Raw genomic sequence first — 25,160 nt, 5'->3', positions numbered from 1 at the left:
CAAGCTTTTCACGGGGTGGTTTGCCATTGCCTTCCCCAGTCATCTACACCCCAGGAAACTGAGTACTCATTTTTCCAACCTCAGGAAGGCTGAGTCAGCTTTGAGCCGTCTACCTGAACCCAGCTTCCACCGGGATCTAACTCAGGTCATGAGCAGAGCTTGGGCTGCAGTACTACAGCTTACCACTCTGTGCCATGGGGCTCTAACAGGGATTTACATTTTGTATAAAAAAGAATCTTGTTAAACTTGAACATTTTATCATTTAAATATGAGGAACAGCATCAACTAAAAGGGAGTGGGATTGACTCTTAAATGTATCCTTATCAATAAACCAATGGTAAATGTATCCTTATCATTTACATCTCTTAATTGGTAACTCTCACCAGGCCTGGGAGGAAGGCTTGCTTTGGAGCTGGGTATGTTTATCTTAGAGAGGAGGTGACTGAGAGGTAATATGATAGCCCTCTTCAGGTATTTGAAGAGCTGTCACATAGAGGATAAAGCAGAGTTGTTTTCTGTTGGCCAGTGGGTTGGACTAGAAACAAAGGATTAAAATTAAAACAACAAGAGTTGTTAAACATTAGGAAGTTGCTAAACATTAGGAAGACCTTCCTGACAGTTAGAGCGGTTCCTCAATGGAACAGGTTTCCTCAGGAGGTGGTGGGCTCTCTTTCCTTAGAGTTATTAAAGAAGAGACTAGGTGGTCATCTGACAGCTGTGATGATTCTCTGACTTAGTATGAATGTACACAGATCAAGAGAGGGAGTGCATGAAGGGATGAGCCTCTGCTTGGCTCTCATGGCCCTTTCTTGTATGCCCAGGGTAATGCTGGCTGCCACTTGGAGGTCGGGAAGGAATTTTCCTCCAGGCCAGATTGGCCAGAGATTCTAGACGGGTTTTTTCCTTCCTCTGGACGTAGAGCAGGGGTCACTGAGGGAGGGGAGGAGGATAGCTGTGAATTTCCTGCATTGTGTAGGGGCTGGCCTAGACCCTTGAGGTCCATTGCAGCACTATGTTTCTAAATCAATGAACATACGTTTCATATTTTCTTGCTCATATTGTTTCATCCCCATCCACATATTTTGCATACAGAATTTGGCTGCACACATTGATTGACTTCCACAGTAGCTGATATTTGGCTTTGAAATTAGGCTAGATAGTTGCATAAGTTTGGAAGGGTGACCTTAAATTCTGAAGTTTGAGGGACACAGGTTTATCATCTGCTAGGTGCTATGCAGAAAATAAATGAAGGTACTCAAAATACAAAAGGTTGAATTAAAACACACACACACAAAGCACCAGTGACTGAATGGATCTTTTCCATATCCTTCTGTTCTGCAGCCCTTTTGTCACCTGCAAAGCTATTCCTTAGTGTTGGATTCCTTGGAAATAGCATTGGATACAGTGCAGAGCTGCTGCTTTAGTGGGAAGCTGGCAGAAATTGTGAGCTTACTTTGTATGAACAGAAGTGCTTTCTGCTCGCACAGGGGTACCCTTGGATCCAACCCCGAGACCTTATGCTATATAATAGGTGGGCAAGGAGAGGATTAGAATTGATAAGTGATTAGTAGGACTGCATATGAGGAGGTTAGAATAAGTCCAGAACAATATTTTCAAGTATTCAGCATGCAGAACTGGGATGCGTGGCAATTCTGTCAGTTATGATCTGGTAAATTACTCTACCCCTAAGAACAGAACAGAGAGCCATCCATGGAAATGGCTGCCGTGAAAATCTTTATGCAAGTTCAGTTACCATTGCTGGGCTGCAGATAGAAGCACAGTTCTGCTTTCCAGCAACAGAAAGGGTGCAGGTGGGGTGGAAGGAAAGAGGTGAGATGAACAGTTTTCTCCCTTGCACAAGCATTCAGACTGCTGGTTCTTAAAGCCACAATAACCCTGTGGCAGTAATGCATCCTCTCCAGAAGCAGCTGTCATGAGAAACTGGGGACATGGCGGATAGGGGTACTTTGAGCCACAGATTTTAAGTGTGGCCCCTAGCTGTTGTCTCTTCCTCTCTACATGAGAGAGAGTGTAAAATGGCTGATACACAAATCTTTATGGAAGTTTGAATTAATCTGTTCTTCAGTAGTGGAGAGTCTTAGAACTTTCATACTCAAAAGAATGAAGGCAGCTCTTCTTTGTGTCTAGTTAAGTGTGTACATTGAATTCCTATGAATTACTTATTTTATATTTACATATATTTCTGTGCTCCTTTCCCATGGGCATTCAAAATATAAAACAATATAACAGCAGTATTGACTAGCAGCATTAAAAACCAAGATAAAAAAAACAATGCAAAGTCACAAAGGTGAATATGAAAGGTTTTGTTGGCCAGCCAAAGATTGAGAAGGATTTTTCATAAACAGGGTGCATCCACTGAACCCCCTCATCTGTAGTAAACATCTGCTTAACTTCTGAAGATGGAAGCACCCATAAAAGAGCATTCAGTAACTTCCATCTGCCTTTACATAACTTGGTCCCTGATAGAGATGGGCACAAACCAGGAAAAAGTCGAACCGTGCGGTTCATGGTTAGTCCTGTTTCACAAACCATGAACTTTTATGAACTTGCCCCGGTTTGCGAATTGGTTCATTTGATTCATGAAAACGTCACTTCCAGGGCAGCAGAAGGTCACTTCCGGGGCTGCAGAAAGCCCATCCCCCCATTGCCTAGGAAACTAATTGAGCAGCTCCAGGCTGTCCACAGTAACGAACCGACCTAAACGTTTTTGGTGATTCATCAGAAATGGGCTCTGTTGAATCGTTGGTTCGTGAACCACAAACTGCCCTGGTTCATGATGAATTTTGATTCGTATTTTGGTTTGAGCCCACCTCTAGCCCCAGACCTTTTAAGATTTAAATGATTTTATAGCTTGAATTATACCTTGAAACAACCAAGCACTGGAGAAGTATCACTGTGACAGGTCCTGTTAACAGCTTAGCTGCAGTGTTCTAGACCAGTTGGGGTTTCCAAAGAGTTTTGAAAGACAGCTTATTTTATGTGCTGGAGCTACTGCATAAGAGCAATTACATTTAAAAATATAATGATATTATAGTCTTAGTTGTTGAAACTGACCACGATCAGTCTGATTTCAGTCTGATTAAACTAGTATGCTTTTCTGCTTTTCTAGGAACAGAAAGGTGGTGGACTATTCACAGTTCCAGGAATCAGATGATGCAGGTAACTATTGATTTTTATGAGTGGGGGAAGGGGAGAATATGGAGACTGTTCTGTAACTACTCAAACTGTATTTTCATATTCTGAGACTCTTTTCTTGGTCTGCTCCAAGTAAAGCCTTCTGGAACCCTTACAGTGTTTTGTTATTGTTGTTGGGAAAACAGGCATGCTGTTGCTGTTTAGTAGATGGAGCTATGATCATTAATGAAAACAAAATATGGTGCAACCCTGTGTGCAATTCTAATGCCAGTTTATTAGCCAAGTTCAGTTTATTTACAAAATGTGCAAGACTATGCCATTTATTAGAAACAATAATTGGGACATTTAAAGCTTTAACTAGTATTTGAAATTGTGAATTGCTGTTTTTATTTTTTATAAAATATAAGGTCTGGCAAAGCAGTATTTATGACAGAAAGGATATTACAGAGAAAAGGATACAGCATGTCTGGAGTTGAAGGATACAGTACATTCTGCTAACAGTGGAGCTTTTCTCCAGTCCACCTGGATAGCCCAGGCAAATCTGATCTTATCTGATCTCGGAAGCTAAGCAGGGTCAGCCTTGGTTAGTAATTGTATAGGAGATCTCCAAAGATCAGTGCTGCTATGCAGAGGAAGGCAATGGCAAATCACCTCTGTTAGTTTTCTTGCCTTGAAAACACCAGCAGGGGTTACCATTAATAGCTGTCCCAAGATGGGGTCAATTCCAGATTCCTGCCCATCAGCATACAGGGGGCGGGAAGCTGAGCAATAATGTACTGCAACCCATACATGGGTCAGCTGACGAATGAGCACTGCATAGCCCCGTGCTGTACCCATATGTTGGGCAAGTCAGATATGACTTGCTGGCACTCTCCACCATCATTGATTGTCCCACCTGCAGAAGAGCCTATTTTGTTGTGGATGACTTTTTGCACTGGGGGACCAATGTTAGTGGAACAGCATCACAGGCCGTATATTTCAGGGACTGTGTGTATTGTACCACTTTTGCAAAAAGTTCCATTTTTTCGCCTGCTTCTTGTAGCCCAGCATTGAATTACTTGAACCACGAACCAGTTTGCTTTCTTGCTCCATTCAGCACAGATGCAAATTCAAGCATGCAGTGTGATCTAAGAGAACTAATACACACTCCTAGTGACTTCTATGATTGCTCTAACAGGCAATTATCTACTTTTAAGGAACATTTTCTGTGCCATTTTGTTTGCTATGGAATCCCTATGCATTGCAGTAGATTCTGTAGCACACATTTGGTTCATACAGGGCATGGACCAGGCCAGTTAGTCTTGTGTAGGCTTAGCTTATGTCCTGCAGCACGCTCAACTTTGTATTGCTGTTCCACATTGCGTAGCCTTGGTAGCAGTGAGCAAGTTGTTCAGGAGTCTGGTCCTTAATTTCTGATCTCAATAAGTAATGCTTCATAAGTTTCCAAAGAAACACTGCTATGGGATATTGTTCATTTCTTTAAAACATAAACTTTTTAAAAAATAATGGAGAGGATTGGCTATCAGTCTGCAATACAGAATGAAAACCAAATCACCAGGTATGTGTTAACCAACATGGAAACTGGGGACACAAGTGTCTTGAACCCTATGTAGACACAAGGACCAACACCTTATCCCTTCATTTGTGCATATATCCTTCTGTAGAACTGTCCTTAGTGGTTATGCTTGTTCAACTTTGTCTGACCTCAAAAACCATTCATTTGTTCATTTAAACAAACAAGGTTGGTTTTCCGGGTCAATCAGACCTAGTTGAAGCATCAAGTTTCCCCTTTTGTTTATACTTTGCAAAGTCCCCCAAACAATTTAGCGGTGTTAAAGCATTTTACAAATAATAGTTAAAACAAATGAATTCATAAAATCCTATCTAAATGCTTCAGTAGTTCCAACATTTCATCTGTCTCATCCAATTGTTTCAGGAAGTTTTAGCAGGATGTTGTTGGTGCTAATTTTTGAAGGTTACGGCTTTTACTGGCTGTCGCACTTGTAATTGCCCAGTTAAATCTATCTCATCACCTTTACTATATAGATGAAGAATATGGAAGAGATTCAGCTCCTCCAACCAAGAAAATCCGCTCATCACCACGGGAAGCAAAGAATAAGAGGCGGCCTGGAAAGAATTCTCAGGAGGACAGGTGAGCTGTGGTTAGATTCTTTCTTATCTGTGTGTGCCAGCTTTCAAAGCTGATAAAAATCAATTGATTTTGTTTAAAATCAGATATTTACATTTGGATTTTTAAAAAAGAAACAAATGTTAAATTTCTCATTTTAAGGATTACCTGGTTAAGATTGTCTTTAATCACTTGCATGTTAAATTTAGAGTTAAGAAATAATAATGAATTAGTGACTGTGTGTCTATCACACGCTGAGTTAAAGGCTGCTTTTCTGCACAAAGAACCAGTTTACTTACTTCTCAAAGTATTTACCATTACCTATCAATCAAGCATGGACATTTCCTTTTACATATCATAAAAATCAAACCACCAGTTGAAATAGCTGGAGTATGCCTGGAAATTATCAGCTCTTGTTTCTGGAAAAATTAATACAATTAGTAGCTCATTCTAGGCATATATGCAAAAACATGGCTTCATTGAGCAAAAAACTTAGTTCCTGTGTTTATAAGATGTGGGTGGAGTGAACTAAAGCAGATGAGTTCTACAATCTAGGAAAGGATCAGAAAAGCACATGGGGAAAAAGTATCCAATTTCTTGCACTTCTCCACCTGGCTACTAAATTGTCAGACTTCTGGGTGTAAGACCCTTTGGAGAACAGCTGCTAAACATGACCCATGGAGATAGATGGAAGGGGAAGTAGAAAGGGAAGTTCTAGGCAGGTAGGGTTTGAGCTTTGAGGGTGGTGAGTGGGGCTAGAACTAATCCATTCTCAAAAGTCTGTGTTTGTCTCAGAACCTGGCTTGTGTAGAAAATAGATTGATATAGCAAATGTTTGGAGAGAGGAGTCTGAGCTTCTGAAGGTTAAAGAAATCTATAGATCTGGGCCCAGAAAAAAATGGGGAAAAGGAGTTTTCCCTCTGTTTCTTTCTAAGCCTTTTTCCATTTTTCCAGTGAAAAAAATTGGAAATTTGGGGAAGTATGGATAAAAACTCCTATGAAATATTTTCTCTTTTAGAATTAATGAAATGCTTTTTAAGGACAAGGTAGGCATGCTGTAGACATATACAGCATTTAAATCCAAGATGAATTTCTGCATGTGAGGGAAGCATGCAAGGCTTTCATTGCTTGCCTTCTGTTGACGTTTTGACCTGACTCTTTCCTCGTGGTTGACCTTTTCATTTCTCCTTCAAACCACTGTGACATACGTATTCTCAGATTAAGTAACAAGTAGCTTATTGCCCTATCTTGCTGGAGGTGGAAGAAAAGATCCGAAGGGGGTGGGGCAGAAACTGCACCAAAGATTCAGAGGAAAACTCTGAAAAGTTTAATTGAGAACAGAGCTCTCTAACCAATAGCCACAGAAGGAAGAAGGTAGCATCTAGCTGGAAATGCATCTAGCTTTGCAGATACTCTTATTGAAAGGTAAGTGTTTTTATTTATTGTGAATTTAATATAAAACTGTATTCACAGTTTAATTGCTGAGGTCTAATAACATTTTTATGTATGTTGATTAATTTATTTCTACCACCCTAATATTTGAGTCTTTAATGTTAGCAGTGAGGGCTGAGAAAAAGGGGTTCACCGTCAGCCTTACTGGGGAGGTGTCTATTACAAAAACTCTGACGTGCTACATCAGTATGTATGCATGGCATCATTAAATATCCTTTTTTCTCCCTTCCTCATTAAAATGTTGCAACAGTCTTCTAACATATGGAACCATTTCCACACTTCAGATATCCTTCTCGTGCAAAAACTTTGTTGTGCAAATACTGCCAAATAATATACGTATTTCTAAATTACCAGCATGGTCAAACACATTCTTACATGTAAAAAATACCCTGGAGACATTAAAAAATATTTCTTGAATGTGAGATGGGTGACAGTGGAAGTAGTGCCAATCCAGAAGCCCAGTTTCTTCTGTGGCCTCTGTATCACAAAGTCCTGCACAGTCAGCTTCATCTGGTGATGGTGAGCTGATATATCCATCAACTCTATGTAAAAAATTGACAAAGTGCTTACAGTATATGCCTGTGGGACACCATTACTGATCACTGAAATTATATATTGGCAGGAAGTATTAAAAATGTTAAGAACATGATATAATTTGCCCATTAAATATTCTTTAGCAAACCTGGAATCTGAATATGAACATGTAACATAATCTGTGCAGGAAAAAAATCACTGAAGCATTGTGCCTTGCAGTAGTGGACAAATGTTTGGGGGGGGGGGTGGAATCAAGAGTTTTGTGATAGTGCCTCAATCAGTGTTTTACAAAAGTGTTGAAACAGGACAAAATAGACAATGCATAATATGTTAGTAGTAAAATATGTAAAGTCACAAAAAAGGCTAGGAGTGGTAAAATATTTGACTGACAATTAGGGGTGTGCACCAGGGAAAAATTCTGGTTTCCCATTTCGAGTTTACCCGAAGCAGGAAACTGTTCCAGAATAACCCAAACCCCGAAGTGGCAAGCCACTTCGGGATTCGGGTCTTTACATTGCTTTGGTGTGCTTCGTAAAGATTCGGAGCATACCAAAGTGAGGAGGGGAAGCATTGTCCCACCCTCCTGCCACTTATCCCCACCCCCATCCCACGTACCTCTCAGGACCAGAGGGAAGCTCAGCTGGGCGGCAGGAGGGTGCGCTCCTGGTTCCTGCACCACTGCCGTGGCACTGGCCAGCTAAGCAATGGGGAAGGCCAGAGCCAGCTCACTGCTGCCACCACGCTGAGTGGCGGGGAAGGCTGCAGCCAGCGCCCACACCGCCAACTCGTCCTCCACCATGGGAAGGCTCAGGTAAGTGGGGTGGTGGGAGGGAGCCCTTTTTAAAGGCTCTGAAGCTTGCTGAAGCGCCCCAAATCACTTTGGGAAGCTTTGATTCGGGGTTTCCAAATCTACTTGAATCGGGCCCAATTCGGGTATTTAACCCAAAACCTGAAGTGCACATCCCTACTGACAATGCAAGTAATAAAAAAGTGAACACAATCTTGGGAAAAAGTGAACACAATCATGTTTAGCAGCATAACATCTGAATCACAGGATGTCAGTGTCCCATTATATACCATGTCGATCAGACCCCATCAGGAGTATTGTGTGCAGTTCTGAAGGCCTCCCTTCAAAAAGGATGTGGACAAATTGGAACGGGTACAGAGGAGAGCAATCAGGATGATCAGGGGCCAAGCCCTATGAGGACCTGGGAATGTTCAGTTTGGAAGAAGAGGAGGTTGAGGGGAGGCATGATTGCTCTTTATAAGGCTGTCACTTGGAGGGAAGGGAGCTGTTCCTGTTGGCAAAAGATGATAGGACTCGAAACAACGGGAGGGAGAGTACTGTCTGGACATGAAGAAAAATTTCACGTTCAGAGTAATTCAGCAGTGGAATCACCTGCCTAGGAATGTGGTGGGTTCCTCCTCATTGGCAGTTTTCAAGGAGCAGCTGGATGAATACTTGCTGGGAATGCTTTAGACTGTTTCTGCATTGGGCAGGGGTTGGACTAAATGGTCTATAAGGCCCCTTCGAACTCTTTGATTCTATGCAAGCAAGCATGGGAAATCATAGTAGATAAGTTTCTACATATTACTGCAACTGGTTGTGCTTTCCATGGCCTAAACCTGCTGCTTAGTGCTTTCCTGAAGTTGAACACAGTGGGGGAAAACCTACAGAAGAGCAAAAGAAATTATAAAATATGTATTCTACTCATTTTGTAGCTGCAGTCTTTAAGAAGCTACAACTAGAAAAGAATGGTAAGAATTAGAACAGCGATACCCAAAATGTAGTAAAAATAGATGGGGTTGCATAATCTCATTTTAAACATTTACTGTAAAACAAAAGCCCTTTAAGAAATGGTTATAATTGAAGATCTAGAAGTGTACAGAACACTGTTCCTGATGAAGATATCTTCTGGGTTCAGTTGCAGAACTCGGCAGATTCTACATCCAGTTTCCTTAGCTATCACTATATCTGAATCAGACAATGCACTGTCAGACATTATTGCACAGATAAAATCTACTGTATTTTACAATCAAAGCATATCACCACTTACTAGTTAAGAAGAAAGAAAGGAGAAAGATTTAATTCAGAAACAAGGAGAATTTTGTTGCCAGTTATTTCATGCAGCTGCAGGTCTCTTGATCTGAGATTCAAAGGTAAGTAATGTCAGTAAAGAGACTGCCTTGCTGTTGCATTTAACTATATTAGCAAGCAAGCAACAGTATTGGGACTTCATATCAGAAAGGTTCTTTATAACATTGCAGAATACAGGGTATCATCAGGAATTTGGTCCAGGAGTTCAGTCTGGGACTCTGCAAAACATATTGCTTCTGCAACATGGTGGCCAGGCCTGTGCACAACACAGCCATTGACTCCTCTTGTTTCTCACCTGTTTCTGATTCCCCCATCTTCTGCATCATGTGGAAGGTACTGGTCCATATTTGGAAACACTCTCGCCAAATCAAGAAACAAACTAAGTTGTGAAAGAGTAGAGAAGCTTGTTTCAGTTTGTCCAAACTTCAAGTTTTCCAAAGAGTTGCATGAAGATTAAAATAAACGTTCAGAATCAGTTTTAGACACTGGTTCTTATTGAGATGCTGATACTTTTAAATGTGATAGGTTTTGTATATAATTAAAATGCTGTAATATATATCCTGATAATCCACTACTGAAGCCAGTTTGGTGTAGTGGTTAATAGCACGGGACTCTAATCTGGAGAACCGGGTTGGATTCCCCACTCCTCCACTTGAAGCCAGCTGGGTGACCTTAGGCTACTCACAGCTTCTAGGAGCTCTCTCAGCCCCACCCACCTCACAGGGTGATTGTTGTTTGGGGATAATAATGACATACTTTGTAAACTGCTCTGAGTGGGTGTTGTCATCCCGAAGGGCGGTATATAAATTGGATGTTATTATATTATTGTAGTTCAGTGTTTTAATGTTATAAAGCTTTACTACATATTAAAAATTGCTACTAGTTTTATTGAGTGTGCGTGTGATCCTTTTTCTGACCACATAAAATGTTACTTGCCACAGACCTTGTGTTTTACTTTATTCTTTCTACTAAGGCATTTCTAACTTAAATTCCATAAATATGTCAAATACTGCAATTTTTCATACTAAATAAGTAAAATGATTAATTTATATTAAGTAAAATTGGTTTAGGTTTGATAGGACAGGTAAGTATTGCACATATTTTCCCCAAAATTTCAGTATTCCCTCCCTCCCCCTCCAAATAAGTAAATAAACCCCTTTCCCGTGGCTTCAAAATGTCCAGAAATTTTATGTCTAAAGAAATCTTTTCTCACAAGACTTGTGTGTCTCTTAGAGCCTAGCTCCATGAGAGTTCTGGCTAAAAAGTTGGAGTTGCTATGAGGAGCTCACACTCATACTGTGTGTTTTCCTAGAGGTGAGTAAAAGGCAAAAGTTGATCTCAAATTTAAAAGCCTGGTTGCTAACAACTCTGTGCACTAAAAATATTAACTGTAACAGGATTACTGAGTGATGCAAGATGCAGCAGATGCAAATAGTTTCAGTCCTCTTTACTGACTATCTTTATTTTCACAGGAAATAAATAAAAGTTACCTGTTTTCTCCCCTGTGTCTCTTGTGAAGTTCTGGGGTGGGAGGCAAGGCATTTCTCAAACATAACTCAAGCAGTGTAGGAAAGAACACCTCAGAACTTTCACAGTCTGCAGCAGCACTAAATAAGCTGTGGTAAATAGGGGTGGGCACCCCAAAGATGTTTGATTGATCCAGATCTGGGTTTCAGGGAAACAAAAAAAGGTATCCCTGGAATCCAAGTAAGACTCTCTAATTGGTTTGGCAAGATTAGAGAATCCTGAATTTATCCGGCCATTATTCCCTATGGGGATAATCATGGGGCTGGGGGGGCATTTTTTAAGGAAACGCCACCAAATTTGCAGGAAAACTACTTCTGACTGTCCACTAAAGATTCCTCCCCCCCCCCCAGGTTTTGGGAAGATTGGACCCTGCAGTACAATTCTATAAGCCCATGAACAAAGTGCCCCTAACCACTCTCCATTGTTTCCTGTGGTGGGGAAAAAATTCTGAGTTGACTCTCAGGTGAAAATGCACAGGGCAAGGTAGCCACTGGCCAAGGGCACAGTCCCAATGCAAGCTGAACCAAGCATAAGTGCAACAGAACCAAACTTGAAGTGGGGGAACATGGCCTCCTGAACCCAGCCCCACTATCCATTGTTTCCTATATAGGGAAAATTTCCAAACTGGCTCTCAGGCAGAAACACACTCAGTTAAGGCAGCCACTGGCTTCAGGCATAGTATCAAATGCAAGCTCAATCCAGAGAGAGTTCAACAACCAAACTGAAGCAAGGAAATGAAATCCCCCCAACCAAACTGAATTAAGGGACATTGTTGCAAATCCAACAGAACCAGTGTCACTCGTGCAAAACCCAGGGCCGATGGTGGAGCACCACAGAACAGGACCAAGCAAGAACCCACAGCTTCAGCCACAGAGCAACAACCAGCAAGTACAAGGCAGTAACAAACACAGTTGTAACTTAGTATAAGATGGATCTTTCTTGGGAGAGGGGATCTTGGAAAATCCAAGTTCTCCTTTCTCTAGTCTCTTCAGAGCAGGAGAGCGCCAGTTTGGTGTAGTGGTTAATAGCGCGGGACTCTAAGCTGGAGAACGGGTTTGATTCCCCACTTCTCCACTTGAAGCCAGCTGGGTGACCTTGGGTTAGTCACAGCTAACAGGAGCTCTCTCAGCTCCACCCACCTCACAGGGTGTTCATTGTTGTGGGGATAATCATAACATACTTTGTAAACCGCTCTGAGTGGGCATTAAGTTGTCCTGAAGGTATATAAATCGAATGTTGTTATTGTTGCTGCCACTCTCACTGGCTCAGAGTAGCCTTGAGACAGAGCTGCAAGCTGCAGCAGTCCTTCATCAGTGGCCATCCTTTACCTTCCCACCCCTGCAATGAAGAAAGATAACGTTACATACAAGAACAGGCAGCAAATAACTAGCTCTTAACAAGTTCATACAATAAAGCAAAGCGCCCCCAACACCAATTAATTAAAAGCAATTAATAGCTAAGATTGAAACTTATAAAACTGCCCCTTCTTCCCTTTACCTAACTCCCCCCAACCCAAGACCAGGCAACCCCCCCCCCTCCAAAAATGGGGAGTGTCTTGGAGGACTCAAAAATCAGGCGAAGTCATGTGGCCCTCAGCTAGATAGCACAGCAGGACTAGGCAGCGGTGCAGCCAAGTATATATAGTAAACCAAGGCAAAGAGCAGCCAGCAGCCGCAGTCTCTCTGCAGTATCAGATCTGCAAAAAATGTATTCTGCTCTGAGCCAAGCCTGCTTTTTTTAACCCCTTCTTTAGAGAGAGAAAAAAGTGGGGGATATAAATGTAGTAAATTGATTAGTTCCAGACTACAGCCTGAATTGCCAACTTTAATCTTGCCATAAATGTCTAATAAGTAGTAGGATATTTGAGGATCCTCCTGGGGTATTTGAGTCTCGTTGAACTTCAGTGTTCAGGGAGATTATACTGGATCCAGTGCTTCTGCTAGAGAAGCAAGTAAATGTTGATACAAAAAGGCCTTCTCCATACCTGGAAAATGGCCCTCTACCTTGACATAGCTCATCTGGTCACTTAGATTTATGCCACAGTAACATTAAGACTAGATGACTATAATGCATATGTCTCCTCTCTACATCAACTCAAGAGACTCCAGCTGATTCAAAATGCTGCAGCTCATTTTCTTTCAGGAGCTAGACACAGCATGCATATCACTCCCATTCTACAGTAACTCATTAGCTACCCATCGATTACCAGGCTCAATTCAAGGTAATGACTGTCACATTCAAAGCCCTTCATGGCCTGGGCCCCTCATATCTGTGCAAATGACCCTCTCCCTATGTCCCATCATATCAGCTTGACTCATCTGAACAGGGCCCTCTGCAGAAATCACTCCGCAGCTGGGCTTTTGAGAGTCAATGATCCCTTCATCTGATTTAATATGCCTCATTAATACTTATCTTTTGTCTCAGTCCTGTTTCAGATTTCTTCAATTTTAATCCTACTGTACTGCATTGCTGACTGTATTGACTTATCCCGTGTTATCTGCCTTGAGTCTCAGTGAGAAAGGCAAACTGTAAATAACATAATAAATAAGTACAAACTGCACTGAATTCCTTGGAAGGATAAAAAATGTAATTCCAACTTTATTCCTGAGGAAATACTTAAATCATTAGATAAAAGATGCATTAAATGGGTGCTACAGACATATTAGTTTTAAGCTCCTTCACTGTTGTCTTTTTCTCATCTTTGCTACATTTTCAACATTGTCAGCAACATAGCTACACATTTAATAATAATAACATTTCATTTATGTACCACCCTTCAGGACAACTTAATGCCCACTCAGAACGGTTTACAAAGTATGCCATTATTATCCCCACAACAAAACACCCTGTGAGGTGGGTGGGGCTGAGAGAGCTCCAGAGAGCTGTGACTAGCCCAAGGTCACCCAGCTGGCTTCAAGTGGAGAAGTGGGGAATCAAACCCGGCTCTCCAGATTAGAGTCCCGAGCTCTTAACCACTATACCAAACTGATTTAACACCTAGATTTTTTTTCCCAACAAAATTTAAAACAATGTAATTCAATAATGGCAGCAAATATATAGGGATTAACTAAAATACTCAGCAAAAAACTACAGCACACGTTCTCCAACTACCCTCTCCCTACAGAGAATGCCTCCGGAACCCTGGTACCAAATAGTTTAACGATTTTCACATGAAATGGATTTCTCCCTGTTCATCTCAATGGGCTTTTAAAGGAGGAATTACTGGTGTATAATACTCATTGAATAACACTCCTGTTAACTATGTTAAATCTAAATTAAACCTTAACTTAAGAATTGAACATTCAGAGCTTGTTTAGACCAACCAACCCAAACAGGGGCACCGTTTTGTTTGGAGTCTCTTTGCTGGCACTCTAATCTTTCTAAGAGAGTAGATAATGAGCACTTGGGGAACCAGTGGAAGAGACAGTTTCATCTGTAGTCTTCAATTTTCTGTACTGCTCTTCCATGTTCAACCATGGAACATAAAAACCATCTGCCTCCAGGTCTGTGAGCCCCCCACCCCTGGTCCTTGCCAAATGTGCATAACACCTGAATTTTGTTAACAGTTCATTAGTTTGTATAGCTGCTCTGATGTGTGGATGTTTCCTGATGAATCTATCATTTCTGAAATATATGTAACCTCATCTTCTGTTGTCACATAAGCTCATAGTACTAGATTAATACGTACACTGCTCCACACATTGAGTCTTACATTGACAAACTTTCTATTACTACTTCTTGCACATGGTCATTCTTGCACGCCTTCCAAGTTCCTTCTCATATACCATACTAGTTGGTCTTTGAGGTGGACCCAAATCTTGCAGAGCAGATGAGTTATACAAGAAGACCTGAAGTTAGTTTGCTGCTGCTTTCTCAATCACTTTAGCCAGAAAGGGCAAATTAGAGACCAGGTAATAATCATATTTTCTAATTTTATCTTCATACAAACCCTGTGAGGTAAGTTAGGCTGGGAGGTAGTGACTAGTTGTTACAGGCAAGTAGAAGTCTTGCCCATTTTCTGAAACCTTCCAATCCCCTTTAAACCTGATTGGAATGTTCAGTGGCAGTAAGAGCAGCGTAGTAGGTTATGGTGTCTAGAAGAGGCTCACACAAAATGATTAGTTCTCATTCTTCTGTCATCTAAGGTTGAGGGAAGCAGAAAAAGAAAGAATGTGGTTTCAAAGCACTAATATTTGTAGTTGGAGTTCAACAGCCCTGAATTATATTTTGTAAATATATTGAGCCTCAGAGATCTTGCTAAGCTTTTAACCCTTTCCAGGAAAATGTTTTATTTTACCTCAGATCTGCTATGTGGGCATGGTATTCCAGTTATTAACTCAAAACAGGAGAAGAGAATAAGAAGCTTACAACACACGTACACTTCAATTTGGCTAGGAGGAACAGACTCACAGTTTACCTCACAGCTGACAACTTTCATACCTTTTAGCATCAACGCACCTAGATACATTTATTTGACCACACTGTACTGTTAACGAAAGAAGGACAGTGTTGGTTACATATAAAAACTCAGAATGTGTCATCCCATTTAGTCATTTATATGTATTTCTATCCCAATCTGTTGTACTGGCCCAAGGGCACCCAGCAAGTTTTGTGACAGAGCAAGCCTTTGAACTCTGATTTCTAAAATATAGTTCAACACCCTCATCACTATACCATGCTTGTCTCTTTGCTTCAAGATGCATAGTAGATAAAATTCTTCCTCAAGATGTGTGCTAGAATTCAGTGATTGTTTGAACAGTATAAGAACTAGCCTACCCTCATTAAGTTTTGTGAAGAAAATTGTGACAGACTAGAACTATAGTATCCAACATCTGGTTTAAAGAAATGTAGGAGGATATGCTCATTATAAAAGGTAAAGGTAGTCCCCTGTGCAAGCACCGAGTCATCACTGACCCATGAGGGGATGTCGCATCACAACGTTTTCTTGGCAGACTTTTGTTAGGGGGTGGTTTGCCATTGCCTTCCCCAGTCATCTACACTTTACCCCCAGGAAACTGGGTACTCATTTTACTGACCTCAGAAGGATGGAAGGCTGAGTCAACCTTGAGCTGCTATCTGAACCCAGCTTCCACTGGGATCGAACTCAAGTCGTGAGCAGAGCTTGGGCTACAGTACTGCAGCTTACCACTCTGCGTCACGGGGCTCTCTCAGTATACTGAAACCTGTATCTGTAGCTTTGGAAAAACTCGAGAATTTTAGCTGCTGTATTGCTGATGCTGTTGAAATTTGGAAAACCCTTCAAGAGAATTAGAGGAAGAAATGCATATCAACAAAGTTAAACTACAGATAATAAAATGCAAGTGGATCAAGCACTGACTCCTCCACATTCGATGTTGCTGGCATGATATAGATGTGCTTTCACACACATTGGATAATGCACTTTCAATGCACTTCAGCAATCATTTCATACAAGAAAATCCAGTTGCTAATGGTTGCTAAAGGGCATTATCCATGTGTGAAAACAGCCATAGGCATCTAATATTCACTGTGGAGTTATTGCAGCCATAACATGTATCAGGGCTGAGGGAGAACCTTTTAAGTAGTACATGTTTGCCAGTGATATTCTGAACAAAATCTCTTCCCTGAATTGGAAGTCATTAGCCAGACACCGTAAACCGTAGCTGCTAAACTTGCTTTTTATAGCAGTGGCTTCATCTTAGAGAGCATTTTCTCATTATTTGGTGGTATTCTGTGCAAGATCAGAAATTAGGAATAGAAGAAGCAGGAACACTTGTATTTCTGTTTCAGTCTATAAATAAAAATAGCACTGCGAGTGATAGGATGAAATCTAGTTTACTGTTTTGATGACTAGTCTGTGATAGTTAATAAAATCTGAAGATAAAATGTCTAACCTTGGTAACTTGGACACTGCTGCATATGTGAAGCACTGATTTATTTAACATTAAAGATGTTAGTTTATTAAAATATGCTATTTACGTGCAATTTAATTTTAGCTACCTTTCCTAAAGAACTGTTGTTTTATACAGGTAATAAGCAAAAAAAGACTTAATTTTTAGACACTAAGTCCTTACTTAAACAAGTTTTGGATGATTTCCTTCTAAATTCAGAGTAAATGGTAAAGAGTTCAGTAGCACCTTTAAGACTAACCAACTTTATTGTAGCATAAGCTTTCGAGAGCTACAGCTGTCTTCGCCAGATGCATGGAGGGTATGAAGAAACTGGCCAGTTTCTTCATACCCTCCATGCATCTGACAAAGAGAGCTGGAGTTCTCAAAAGCTTATGCTACAATAAAGTTGGTTAGTCTCAAAGGTGCTACTGGACTCTTTACCATTTGCTACTACAGATTAACACAGCTAACTCCTTTGGTTCTAGATTCAGGGAATCGACTTAGCTCCAATTTGTAAATGATGCTTTAATTACTGAGAGAAGTAAAATGAAACTACATAATGGGTTGGATCCAGCCATCTTCTTTGCTCAGGGTTACCCAGTTCTCTTAATCACTGCAATCCCCATACCCAATGGCTTTTTGTCCAAGCAGTTCCCATGATCCTATTCTGGTCGAAGAGGACCCTTCCTTTTTTCACCAATAGAAAAGTTAGTTTGATACAACTCTGTATATCCATCCGGGGCTCTTTAGAAAAAAAAAAGTGGGGGATATAAATGTAATAAATTGATAAGTACAAATCTACAGCCTAAATGGCCAACTTTAATCTTGCCAGAAATGTCTAATAAGTAGCAGGATGTTTGAGAATCCTCCTGGGGTATTTGAGTCTCTTTGAACTTTAGCATTGTATTTAGAATGAGAATGACTGGTGGTTCTGCAGACTCTGTAACTTGAGTATTGAGTGTTCAGTCTAGTGCCAGACATTCTGCCTTTTCTGAAGAGCATAACATACCTGTGAAGTATTGCCATCCTGAATTGCACTGCAGAACCTACATTATATTGGAAGTTAGCAAAATGTGTCACCATTCTGTTTTAGTGAGCTATTTTTGCAGCATATTAACTTGTGCATGTCAGATAAAAAGTGGGTGGGTTTACTTACATCCTACCATTCAAAAGGTTTTTGAAATGACTTTACTGATCCCGTGCAGAGGGACCAGGCCAGTACGGTGTTATAGACTGTTAATGTCTCATTGAAAGGGGGGGGGGGTCACCATCCTGGAGACTATGGTGAGTTTTACAATATGATCTGCAGTTAGGACATTCAGTGAACAGATACAATAGGGTGTGGTAGTAGAAAATTTGAAAAACAAGCATGAAGCCGAAACACAGAGATGAAACCTTCCTGAAACGAAGTCTAACTAATTAACATGACATCTAGTAGCAACATGGAACTACCTCATTAGGAGCATATCTACGTCAGCAGACAGTACCCAATAGCATAGTCCTGTCACTTAGCAAGTAATCTCTCTGTTTCTTATGATACAGCACTATAATCTGAATGGAAAGCCGCCCTGAATAATTCAGTCTTGTATAGTTTGCAGAAAGCCATGGAGAGTGGGAGCTTTCATGACCTGCTTGCCCAGCAGAGTGATTTCTGCAGAGGGCCCTGTTCAGATGAGTCAAGCTGATATGACGGGACATAGGGAGAGAGTCATTTGCACAGATATGAGGGGCCCAGGCCATGAAGGGCTTTGAATGTGACAGTCATTACCTTGAATTGAGCCTGGTAATCGATGGGTAGCTAATGAGTTACTGTAGAATGGGAGTGATATGCATGCTGTGTCTAGCTCCTGAAAGAAAATGAGCTGCAGCATTTTGGATCAGCTGGAGTCTCTTGAGTTGATGTAGAGAGGAGACATATGCATTATAATCATCTAGTCTTAATGTTACTGTGGCATAAATCCAAGTGACCAGATGAGCTATGTCAAGGTAGAGGGCCATTTTCCAGGTATGGAGAAGGCCTTTTTTGCATCAGTGTTTACTTGCTTCTCTAGCAGCAGCACTGGATCCAGTATAATCCCTAGTCTCTAAACTGAGTCAGCCAGGATCAACTGAGCCCCAGGAAAGGTCAGAAGCACAATGTTCTTCAAGTTCCTGGACTGTTTGGCTATGAAGGGATTGGATGGTACTGTCTTGTCATGGCTCAGTCCTTCCTGAAAGTTGCGTTCTAGAAGGTATAGTATTGGTTCTATAGGAAACTGTGGGGGGGGGGTCATTTGCATCAGTGAATTCGCATCAGTGACACCCAGCTCTACTACTCTGACTGAATTTAGAGGAGTGATAGAGGTGGTAAATCAGTGTCTTAGGTCAATGACAAACAAGATAAGAGTGAATAAGCTAAAATTCAGAGAAAATGGAGGTGCTGGTGGGCACAGATATAGCTGATCTAGAGGCAGGTTTTCAGCTTGATTTGGATAGGGGTTGCATTCTCTCTGAAAATAAAAGTTCACAGTCTTGGGTAGGTTCTTAGACTTTGTGCTGCTTCTAAATGTCCAGGTGGTAGTGAAGACTAGGGTGCTTTTTTAAAAGAGAGCTGACTTGCCAACTGTGCTGCTTTCTTGACAGGACCTGGCCACAATTTATTCACATCCTGATAACTTCCATGTTCAGGATGCATCTCTTAGGCTGTTAACAGGGAGAGGTTGGCTGGAGCATACTATTCCAGTTTTAAACTGCTTCAGGGCTCTTGGTTGTTACCTGAGCCTAATTCAAGGTGCTGCATTAGGCATTTAAAGCCCCAAACTGTCTGGAACCAATGTACCTTAATGATGCCATCATCCAACATAAATTTCCCTGAACAGTCAAGTCTTTTCCTGAGACCCTCAGAAATTATGTGTGCTTCCATAATTTGATATTGATGAATGGCAATGCAAGATAGTGGGTTGTATACAGTAGTCCATCAGCAGACTTAACAGTCATGGAACTTTCCCACCAGTCAGCAGACCTTTCTAACTCTGAGAAAGCTTATTCCTGGGGTTGTGAGACCCACATTAATAGTTGCTTTCCCAGAATTGGAAAGGACTGCTGGGGGGTAGGGGTGGCATGTGAGGAAGAGTGTTGTGTCTGCGAATCCCTGGAATCAACCCTTTTCAGTGGTGACATCAAAGCCGGGGAATGGCCTCCTAAGGGATACAGCATTTAGGTAACAGGTAAAAACGGTTCTGTTTCAATGATTATTTGGATTTGGTTAAAGTTGTTATTATTTTGCTAGATAAAAAAATTGGTTTGAGAGCAATTCTAGTTTTATTTGGCTTGCATTTAGATTTTATATATAACTATCAAAATAGGCTTTCTGTTGGTACATGGAAGGTGATTTGTCAAAATTGTTTTCCTTTTTACAGTGAGGACTCTGAAAAAGACATGAAGACAAAGAGAGACGATTCCCACTCAGCAGGTAGTTATATTTCTGTTACAGACAGGATAACCAGTCAAGTGGGGGCTGATAATGTCTAGAACGGAGTTTGTGGCTTGTTGCTCTACCATTGCTAATGTCTAAAACCCTAATGTGTCCTGTATGTGTGTGTTATATGCCATCAAGTTGCTTCTGACTTATGGCAACCATATGAATGAAAGATCTCCAAAACATCCTATTGTTAACAGCCTTGCTTAGGTGTTCTAAACTTGAGGCTGTAGCTTCCTTTATTGAGTCAAGCCATGTTGTTTTGGGTCTTCCTCTTTTCCTACTGCCCTCCACTTATCCTAGCATTACTGTCTTTTCCAGTTAGTCTTGTTTTCTCATAATGTGACCAGTTACATCCCCTCTCTTCCTCTTGCAACCAGCTGGATGACCTTGAGTCAGTCACAACTCTCTCAGAGCTCTCTCAGCTCCATCCACCTCACAGGGTGATTGTTGTGGGGATAATAATAACATACTTTGTAAACTGCTCTGACTGGGTGTTAAGTTGTTCTGAAGGGCGGCAGATAAATCAAATGTTGTTATTGTTAACCATCTAGAGACAATTTAAAACCCACTCAGTGCGGTTTACAAAGTATGTTGTTATCCCCACAACAATCACCCTGTGAGGTAGATGGAACTGAGCTCTAGAAGAGCTGTGGCTGACCTAAGGCCACCCAGTTGGCTTCAAGTGGAGGAGTGGGGAATCAAATCTGGTTCTACAGATTAGAGTCCTGCCGCTCTTAACCACTACACCAAACTGGCCCTCGTCAGTAGTTGCTTCAGATCTTCACTGTTTTCTGCCGTAATGTGGTGTCATCTGCATATCACAAATTGTTAACGTTCCTTCTACTAATTTTCACTTCACCTTCTAAATCTAGTCCATCTTTCTTTATGATATGTTCCACATATCTGACATATTTGCCAATTGGAAACCATTTTGTTTTCCCATTAGAGATGGGGACGAACCGGGGGGAAAATGAACCGTGTGGTTCATGGTTCTCGCATTTCATGAACTAAGACCTTTCATGTACCTGCCCCCAATTCGCGAACCGGCTCGTTTAGTTTGTGAAAACATCACATCCAGGTCAGCAAATCGTCACTTCCGGATCAGCAGAAGGTCATTTCTGGGCCAGCAGAAGATCTACAGGAAGTTGCCTAGGAAACTGATTGATCGGCACCACGCTGTCTGCAGTAACGAACCAAAAAACAAACCAAATGAACCAGCCTAAAGTTTGTGGCGGTTCATCAGAAATGGTCTCTGATGAACCGCCGGTTAACAAACCGGCCTGGTTCATCACGAACTTTGGTTCGTATTTCAGTTTATGCTGATCTCTATTCCCCATATTCTGTCCTAATAGTATCCTGTTGTCCAGAGTACAGGTTGTGCATCAAAACAATCAGATGTTTTAGCTTACCTATTTCCGTAAACAGGAAATACCCTTTCATGATCCATGCAGTTGAAAGCTTTGCTGTAATCTATAAAACACAGGATGATTTTTTCGCAGTTCCCTGGTATATACCATTAATTATCATAAATCTGCAATATTTCTAATGCCTCTTCCTTTTATGAATACAGCTGGATCATTGGCATTTCTCATTCAATGTATGTAAGAGTCTCTGTTACTGAATTTCACTTTGCTTGCATGGCAAATTAATGTGATGGTCAGACAGTTGCTGCAATCATGGCATCTCCTTTTTCAGAGTTGGAATTTAGATTGAACGTTTCCAGTCTGAAGTGCATTGTTTTGTTTTCCATATTTATTGTCATATTCTTAAGATTTTGATGGATTTGGTTTCTGTAGCTTGAAATAGCTCTATTGGTAAACCATCTGTTCATCTCCGTGGCTTCTGTGTAGTCCCACATTGGGACTGTGCATGCCAGCCACAAGATTTCCAGAGCTTTTTTAGAAGACTAGGAAAGCTCCTCCTCCTATTTGCTCTTTCCCACCAAAAAGTCACATGACCAGGAGGAGGGATGCTCTTCCTTCAGTTCTCTTTTTGCTGTCACTGAGAGAGGATCTCTGTTGCTGTTCTCTGCTTTTCTCTAACCTCATTGTTGAGGCTGAGGAGGATTATTTCTTTTAAAAGTTTTGAACCTTTAATAGACATTCAACTTAAAAATATAACAACATTTAGAGAAGAAAAGTTTCTGATTTTTCCCTTTGTCGTTTTGACTTAAGAGAGGCTTCTCCAAGATGCTGGAAAATGCCAACCTGATTAAAGGCATCTGCTGGCTCCCTGGCATTCTTGAGTACCAAAGGCTAAGTTCAGATCTATGGCCTGTCAGAGCCTCCCCACAACAGCTTTTCTCCAAATCTGTGGCTTCGTGCCAGCCTGATTAACTGTAAGTCCAGAGGTGTGGCTCATCAGAGCTTTTTCACAATGGCTCTTCCTTCAAAGCTGCAGCTGCATGCCAGCCTGATTAAAGGCACCTGCCTCCTCGGTTCTGAGGAGAGAAGCCTAGAAATGTAGCCTGATAGAGCTCTCTGTTTCCAAGGCTGTTTCCCAAAGGTTTTGCCTGTATCCCAAAGGTTTTGCCTGGCTGGATAAATGCCCCTCCTCTCCTTGACTATGTCAGCTCTGAGGGGAGACGCCTGGAGGTGTAGTGTAGCATAACAGATCTCTTGGTTGGGAGGCTAAGAGGCTTTTTTTCTAAGGGCTTTGGCTGCCTGCCAGCCTGAATAGGCCCTTCCCTCCCTTGGCTGTGTAAGCTCTGAGGGAAGACACCTGGCGGTGTAAGTTAAGGGAGGCCTAGGATCTGAGCCCAAGAGGAGGAAATTAATATATTCTTATTTAATTGTATTAACTATCTTAATATAATATTTATCTAAATTAAGAGTATAAAAATTATATAAGTATATAATAGGTACATATACTAACTAAAAGAAATATATATATGTAATATACTATTCCTTAAATACCTATTATCTATATTATAAATCTATTGCTTCTATTACATCACTAAAATATCGTATATACTCCCTATTGCCTATACAACCTTATTGTTCAACTTTATTACTTGCCATATGAATATGCTATTTTACTCTTAACTTTATAGTACTATATTACTATAACTCTATACTAATCCAATAATATATAATAAAATATACCCCCTTTTAACCTTAAGTAAATTTCTATCTCCCCCTTAACAACTATCCAAAGACCACAATTTCCCCTTCATGTCCCACTTTTTCTCCACATATTTCTTGAATTTTTCCCAGCTTGATGTATATTCCAATACTTCTTGCTCTTTCAATTTCCTCGTTAATTTGTCCATTTCTGCCATATTCAAAACTTTCAGAATCCAGTCTTCCATAGATGGTATCTCCTGAGTCTTCCACAACTGTGCATAACACATTCTGGCCGCCGTAATCATATAAAATACCATAACTCTGTCCATTTTATCAAAGTCTTCTAGGTTCATGCATAATAACAACAATTCCGGGGTTTTAATATATATTCCTTTGTGGTACCTCTTTCATAATTTGAACCCTTGTCCCAGCTATTTCCAGTGGAGTCTCAAAATGCCTTATAGTAATTTCCTCCTTCATTCTCCTCGTGATCAATTGGACAATAATATCTCTTGGTAAATTCTTTTGTTCTGCATACTTTGAGTTGACTCTGTACACGATATCCAAATGTGTCATCGTTTCCTCCTCTGTTTGTCCTAAAAATTTTACCAATATTTCAGCTACTTGTTTCAGAGCAGATCCGTCCATTTTCTCCAGCACAGCCCTCATACGAATTTGCCGATCCATTGCTTTATATTCCATCATCACAAGTCTTTCACCCATGCCCATAGTCTGTCTTTATAGCCGCTGTTTTTTTCTCCCCATCCTGCACCATCTGTTGTGTTTCTTGCACTTTTTGTTGGGTATTCTGTAAATCTGTTTTTATTTCCTCCATCTCTTTTTTAACCACCATTATTTCCGTCTTAATCACTTCTTTAATTTCCATCATTAAATTTTGCTGCAGTTGCTGTACCATCTCCCGGATCTCTTTATTTCCCTCCGTTATTTTTTTATCCAAATTCTCCATAGCAGCTTGCCAGTTCTTTTCTTTTTTTGAAGCCATCGGGCTTGCTTTGGGCCCCCACAAATCTGCTCTCTTTCTTAACTCCGTCTTCTTTTTAATTAAAGTCTCTATTCTTGTATATCAAAGTTTTAAGCGTCTGCCCTCAGTTAAAATGGCGGTTAAGGCTTCCCTTACCCTTAAGATGTCGGGCAATGTTTTTCTATGGTATAAAATGTCGGGCGATCTTTATGGTAATGATGTCAACACAATGATCTTCCCTTACTTTCAATGGAGAGCACTTTACTTCCTCTTCCTCTTCCCTTACTTTCAATGGTGGGTGCTCTGCTCCCTCTTCCAAAGTTGTTTTCCTTCTGGCTCTTCCAGCTCTTCCTGACCTCTCCCTCGCCGCTCTATCTCCTCTCCGTCTATTATAGTTTACTGTAGCCACTTCCTGCCTTGCATCGCTTCTTCCGCTTCCCACGATCCTCCCTCCACGTCGCTATCTCCCCAACCGCAAGTATGCAAAACAATATTCTTTCTTTGCTCTTTTTAGCTCTTCCTGACTCTCAAACATCAAATTAAACAACTCAGTTCTTTGGTATGCCTTTTCCGCTTAATATCTCAGTTTTTCATTTTTATAAAATCGGTCTTTGTTCATTAAAACAGTCCGTTGGGGGAGATAGTAATCTTAACTTAGCACAAACTTCTTGGGTTGTACTCACTGCTTCAAATGTCCAAATCTGTCAAATTCTGTTCCCGAGGCTTGGGGAACAACAAGCCTATGTCAATTTAATGACTCCAGAAGCTGCTGGAGTGATTTTAGCCGCCCTTCTCCGAGGAGGATCTCAAGACTTGGGAGGAAAGCCCTTAATTCAGAGCCTCCCACCCGCCGAGACCCTTCACTCTCGGGGCTTCAAGCCTGATTTT

The 25,160-nt window shown here is 41.0% G+C and overlaps 1 protein-coding gene across 2 annotated transcripts in view; it reads left to right on the top strand.

Moving 5' to 3' along the window:
* NUCKS1 (nuclear casein kinase and cyclin dependent kinase substrate 1) overlaps positions 1 to 25,160 on the top strand; it is a 45,290-nt gene that overhangs the window by 5,406 nt on the left and 14,724 nt on the right. For both annotated transcript variants that reach the window (XM_054979935.1, XM_054979934.1), the window contains exons 2-4: positions 3,131 to 3,180; positions 5,203 to 5,308; positions 20,164 to 20,216. In XM_054979935.1, the coding sequence (XP_054835910.1) occupies positions 3,131 to 3,180; positions 5,203 to 5,308; positions 20,164 to 20,216 (209 nt within the window). The remainder of the gene's footprint in view (positions 1 to 3,130; positions 3,181 to 5,202; positions 5,309 to 20,163; positions 20,217 to 25,160) is intronic.

Source organism: Eublepharis macularius, chromosome 5, assembly GCF_028583425.1.
Source record: "Eublepharis macularius isolate TG4126 chromosome 5, MPM_Emac_v1.0, whole genome shotgun sequence".
NCBI lineage: Eukaryota > Metazoa > Chordata > Lepidosauria > Squamata > Eublepharidae > Eublepharis > Eublepharis macularius.
This window is presented reverse-complemented; position numbering and strand designations above follow the sequence as displayed.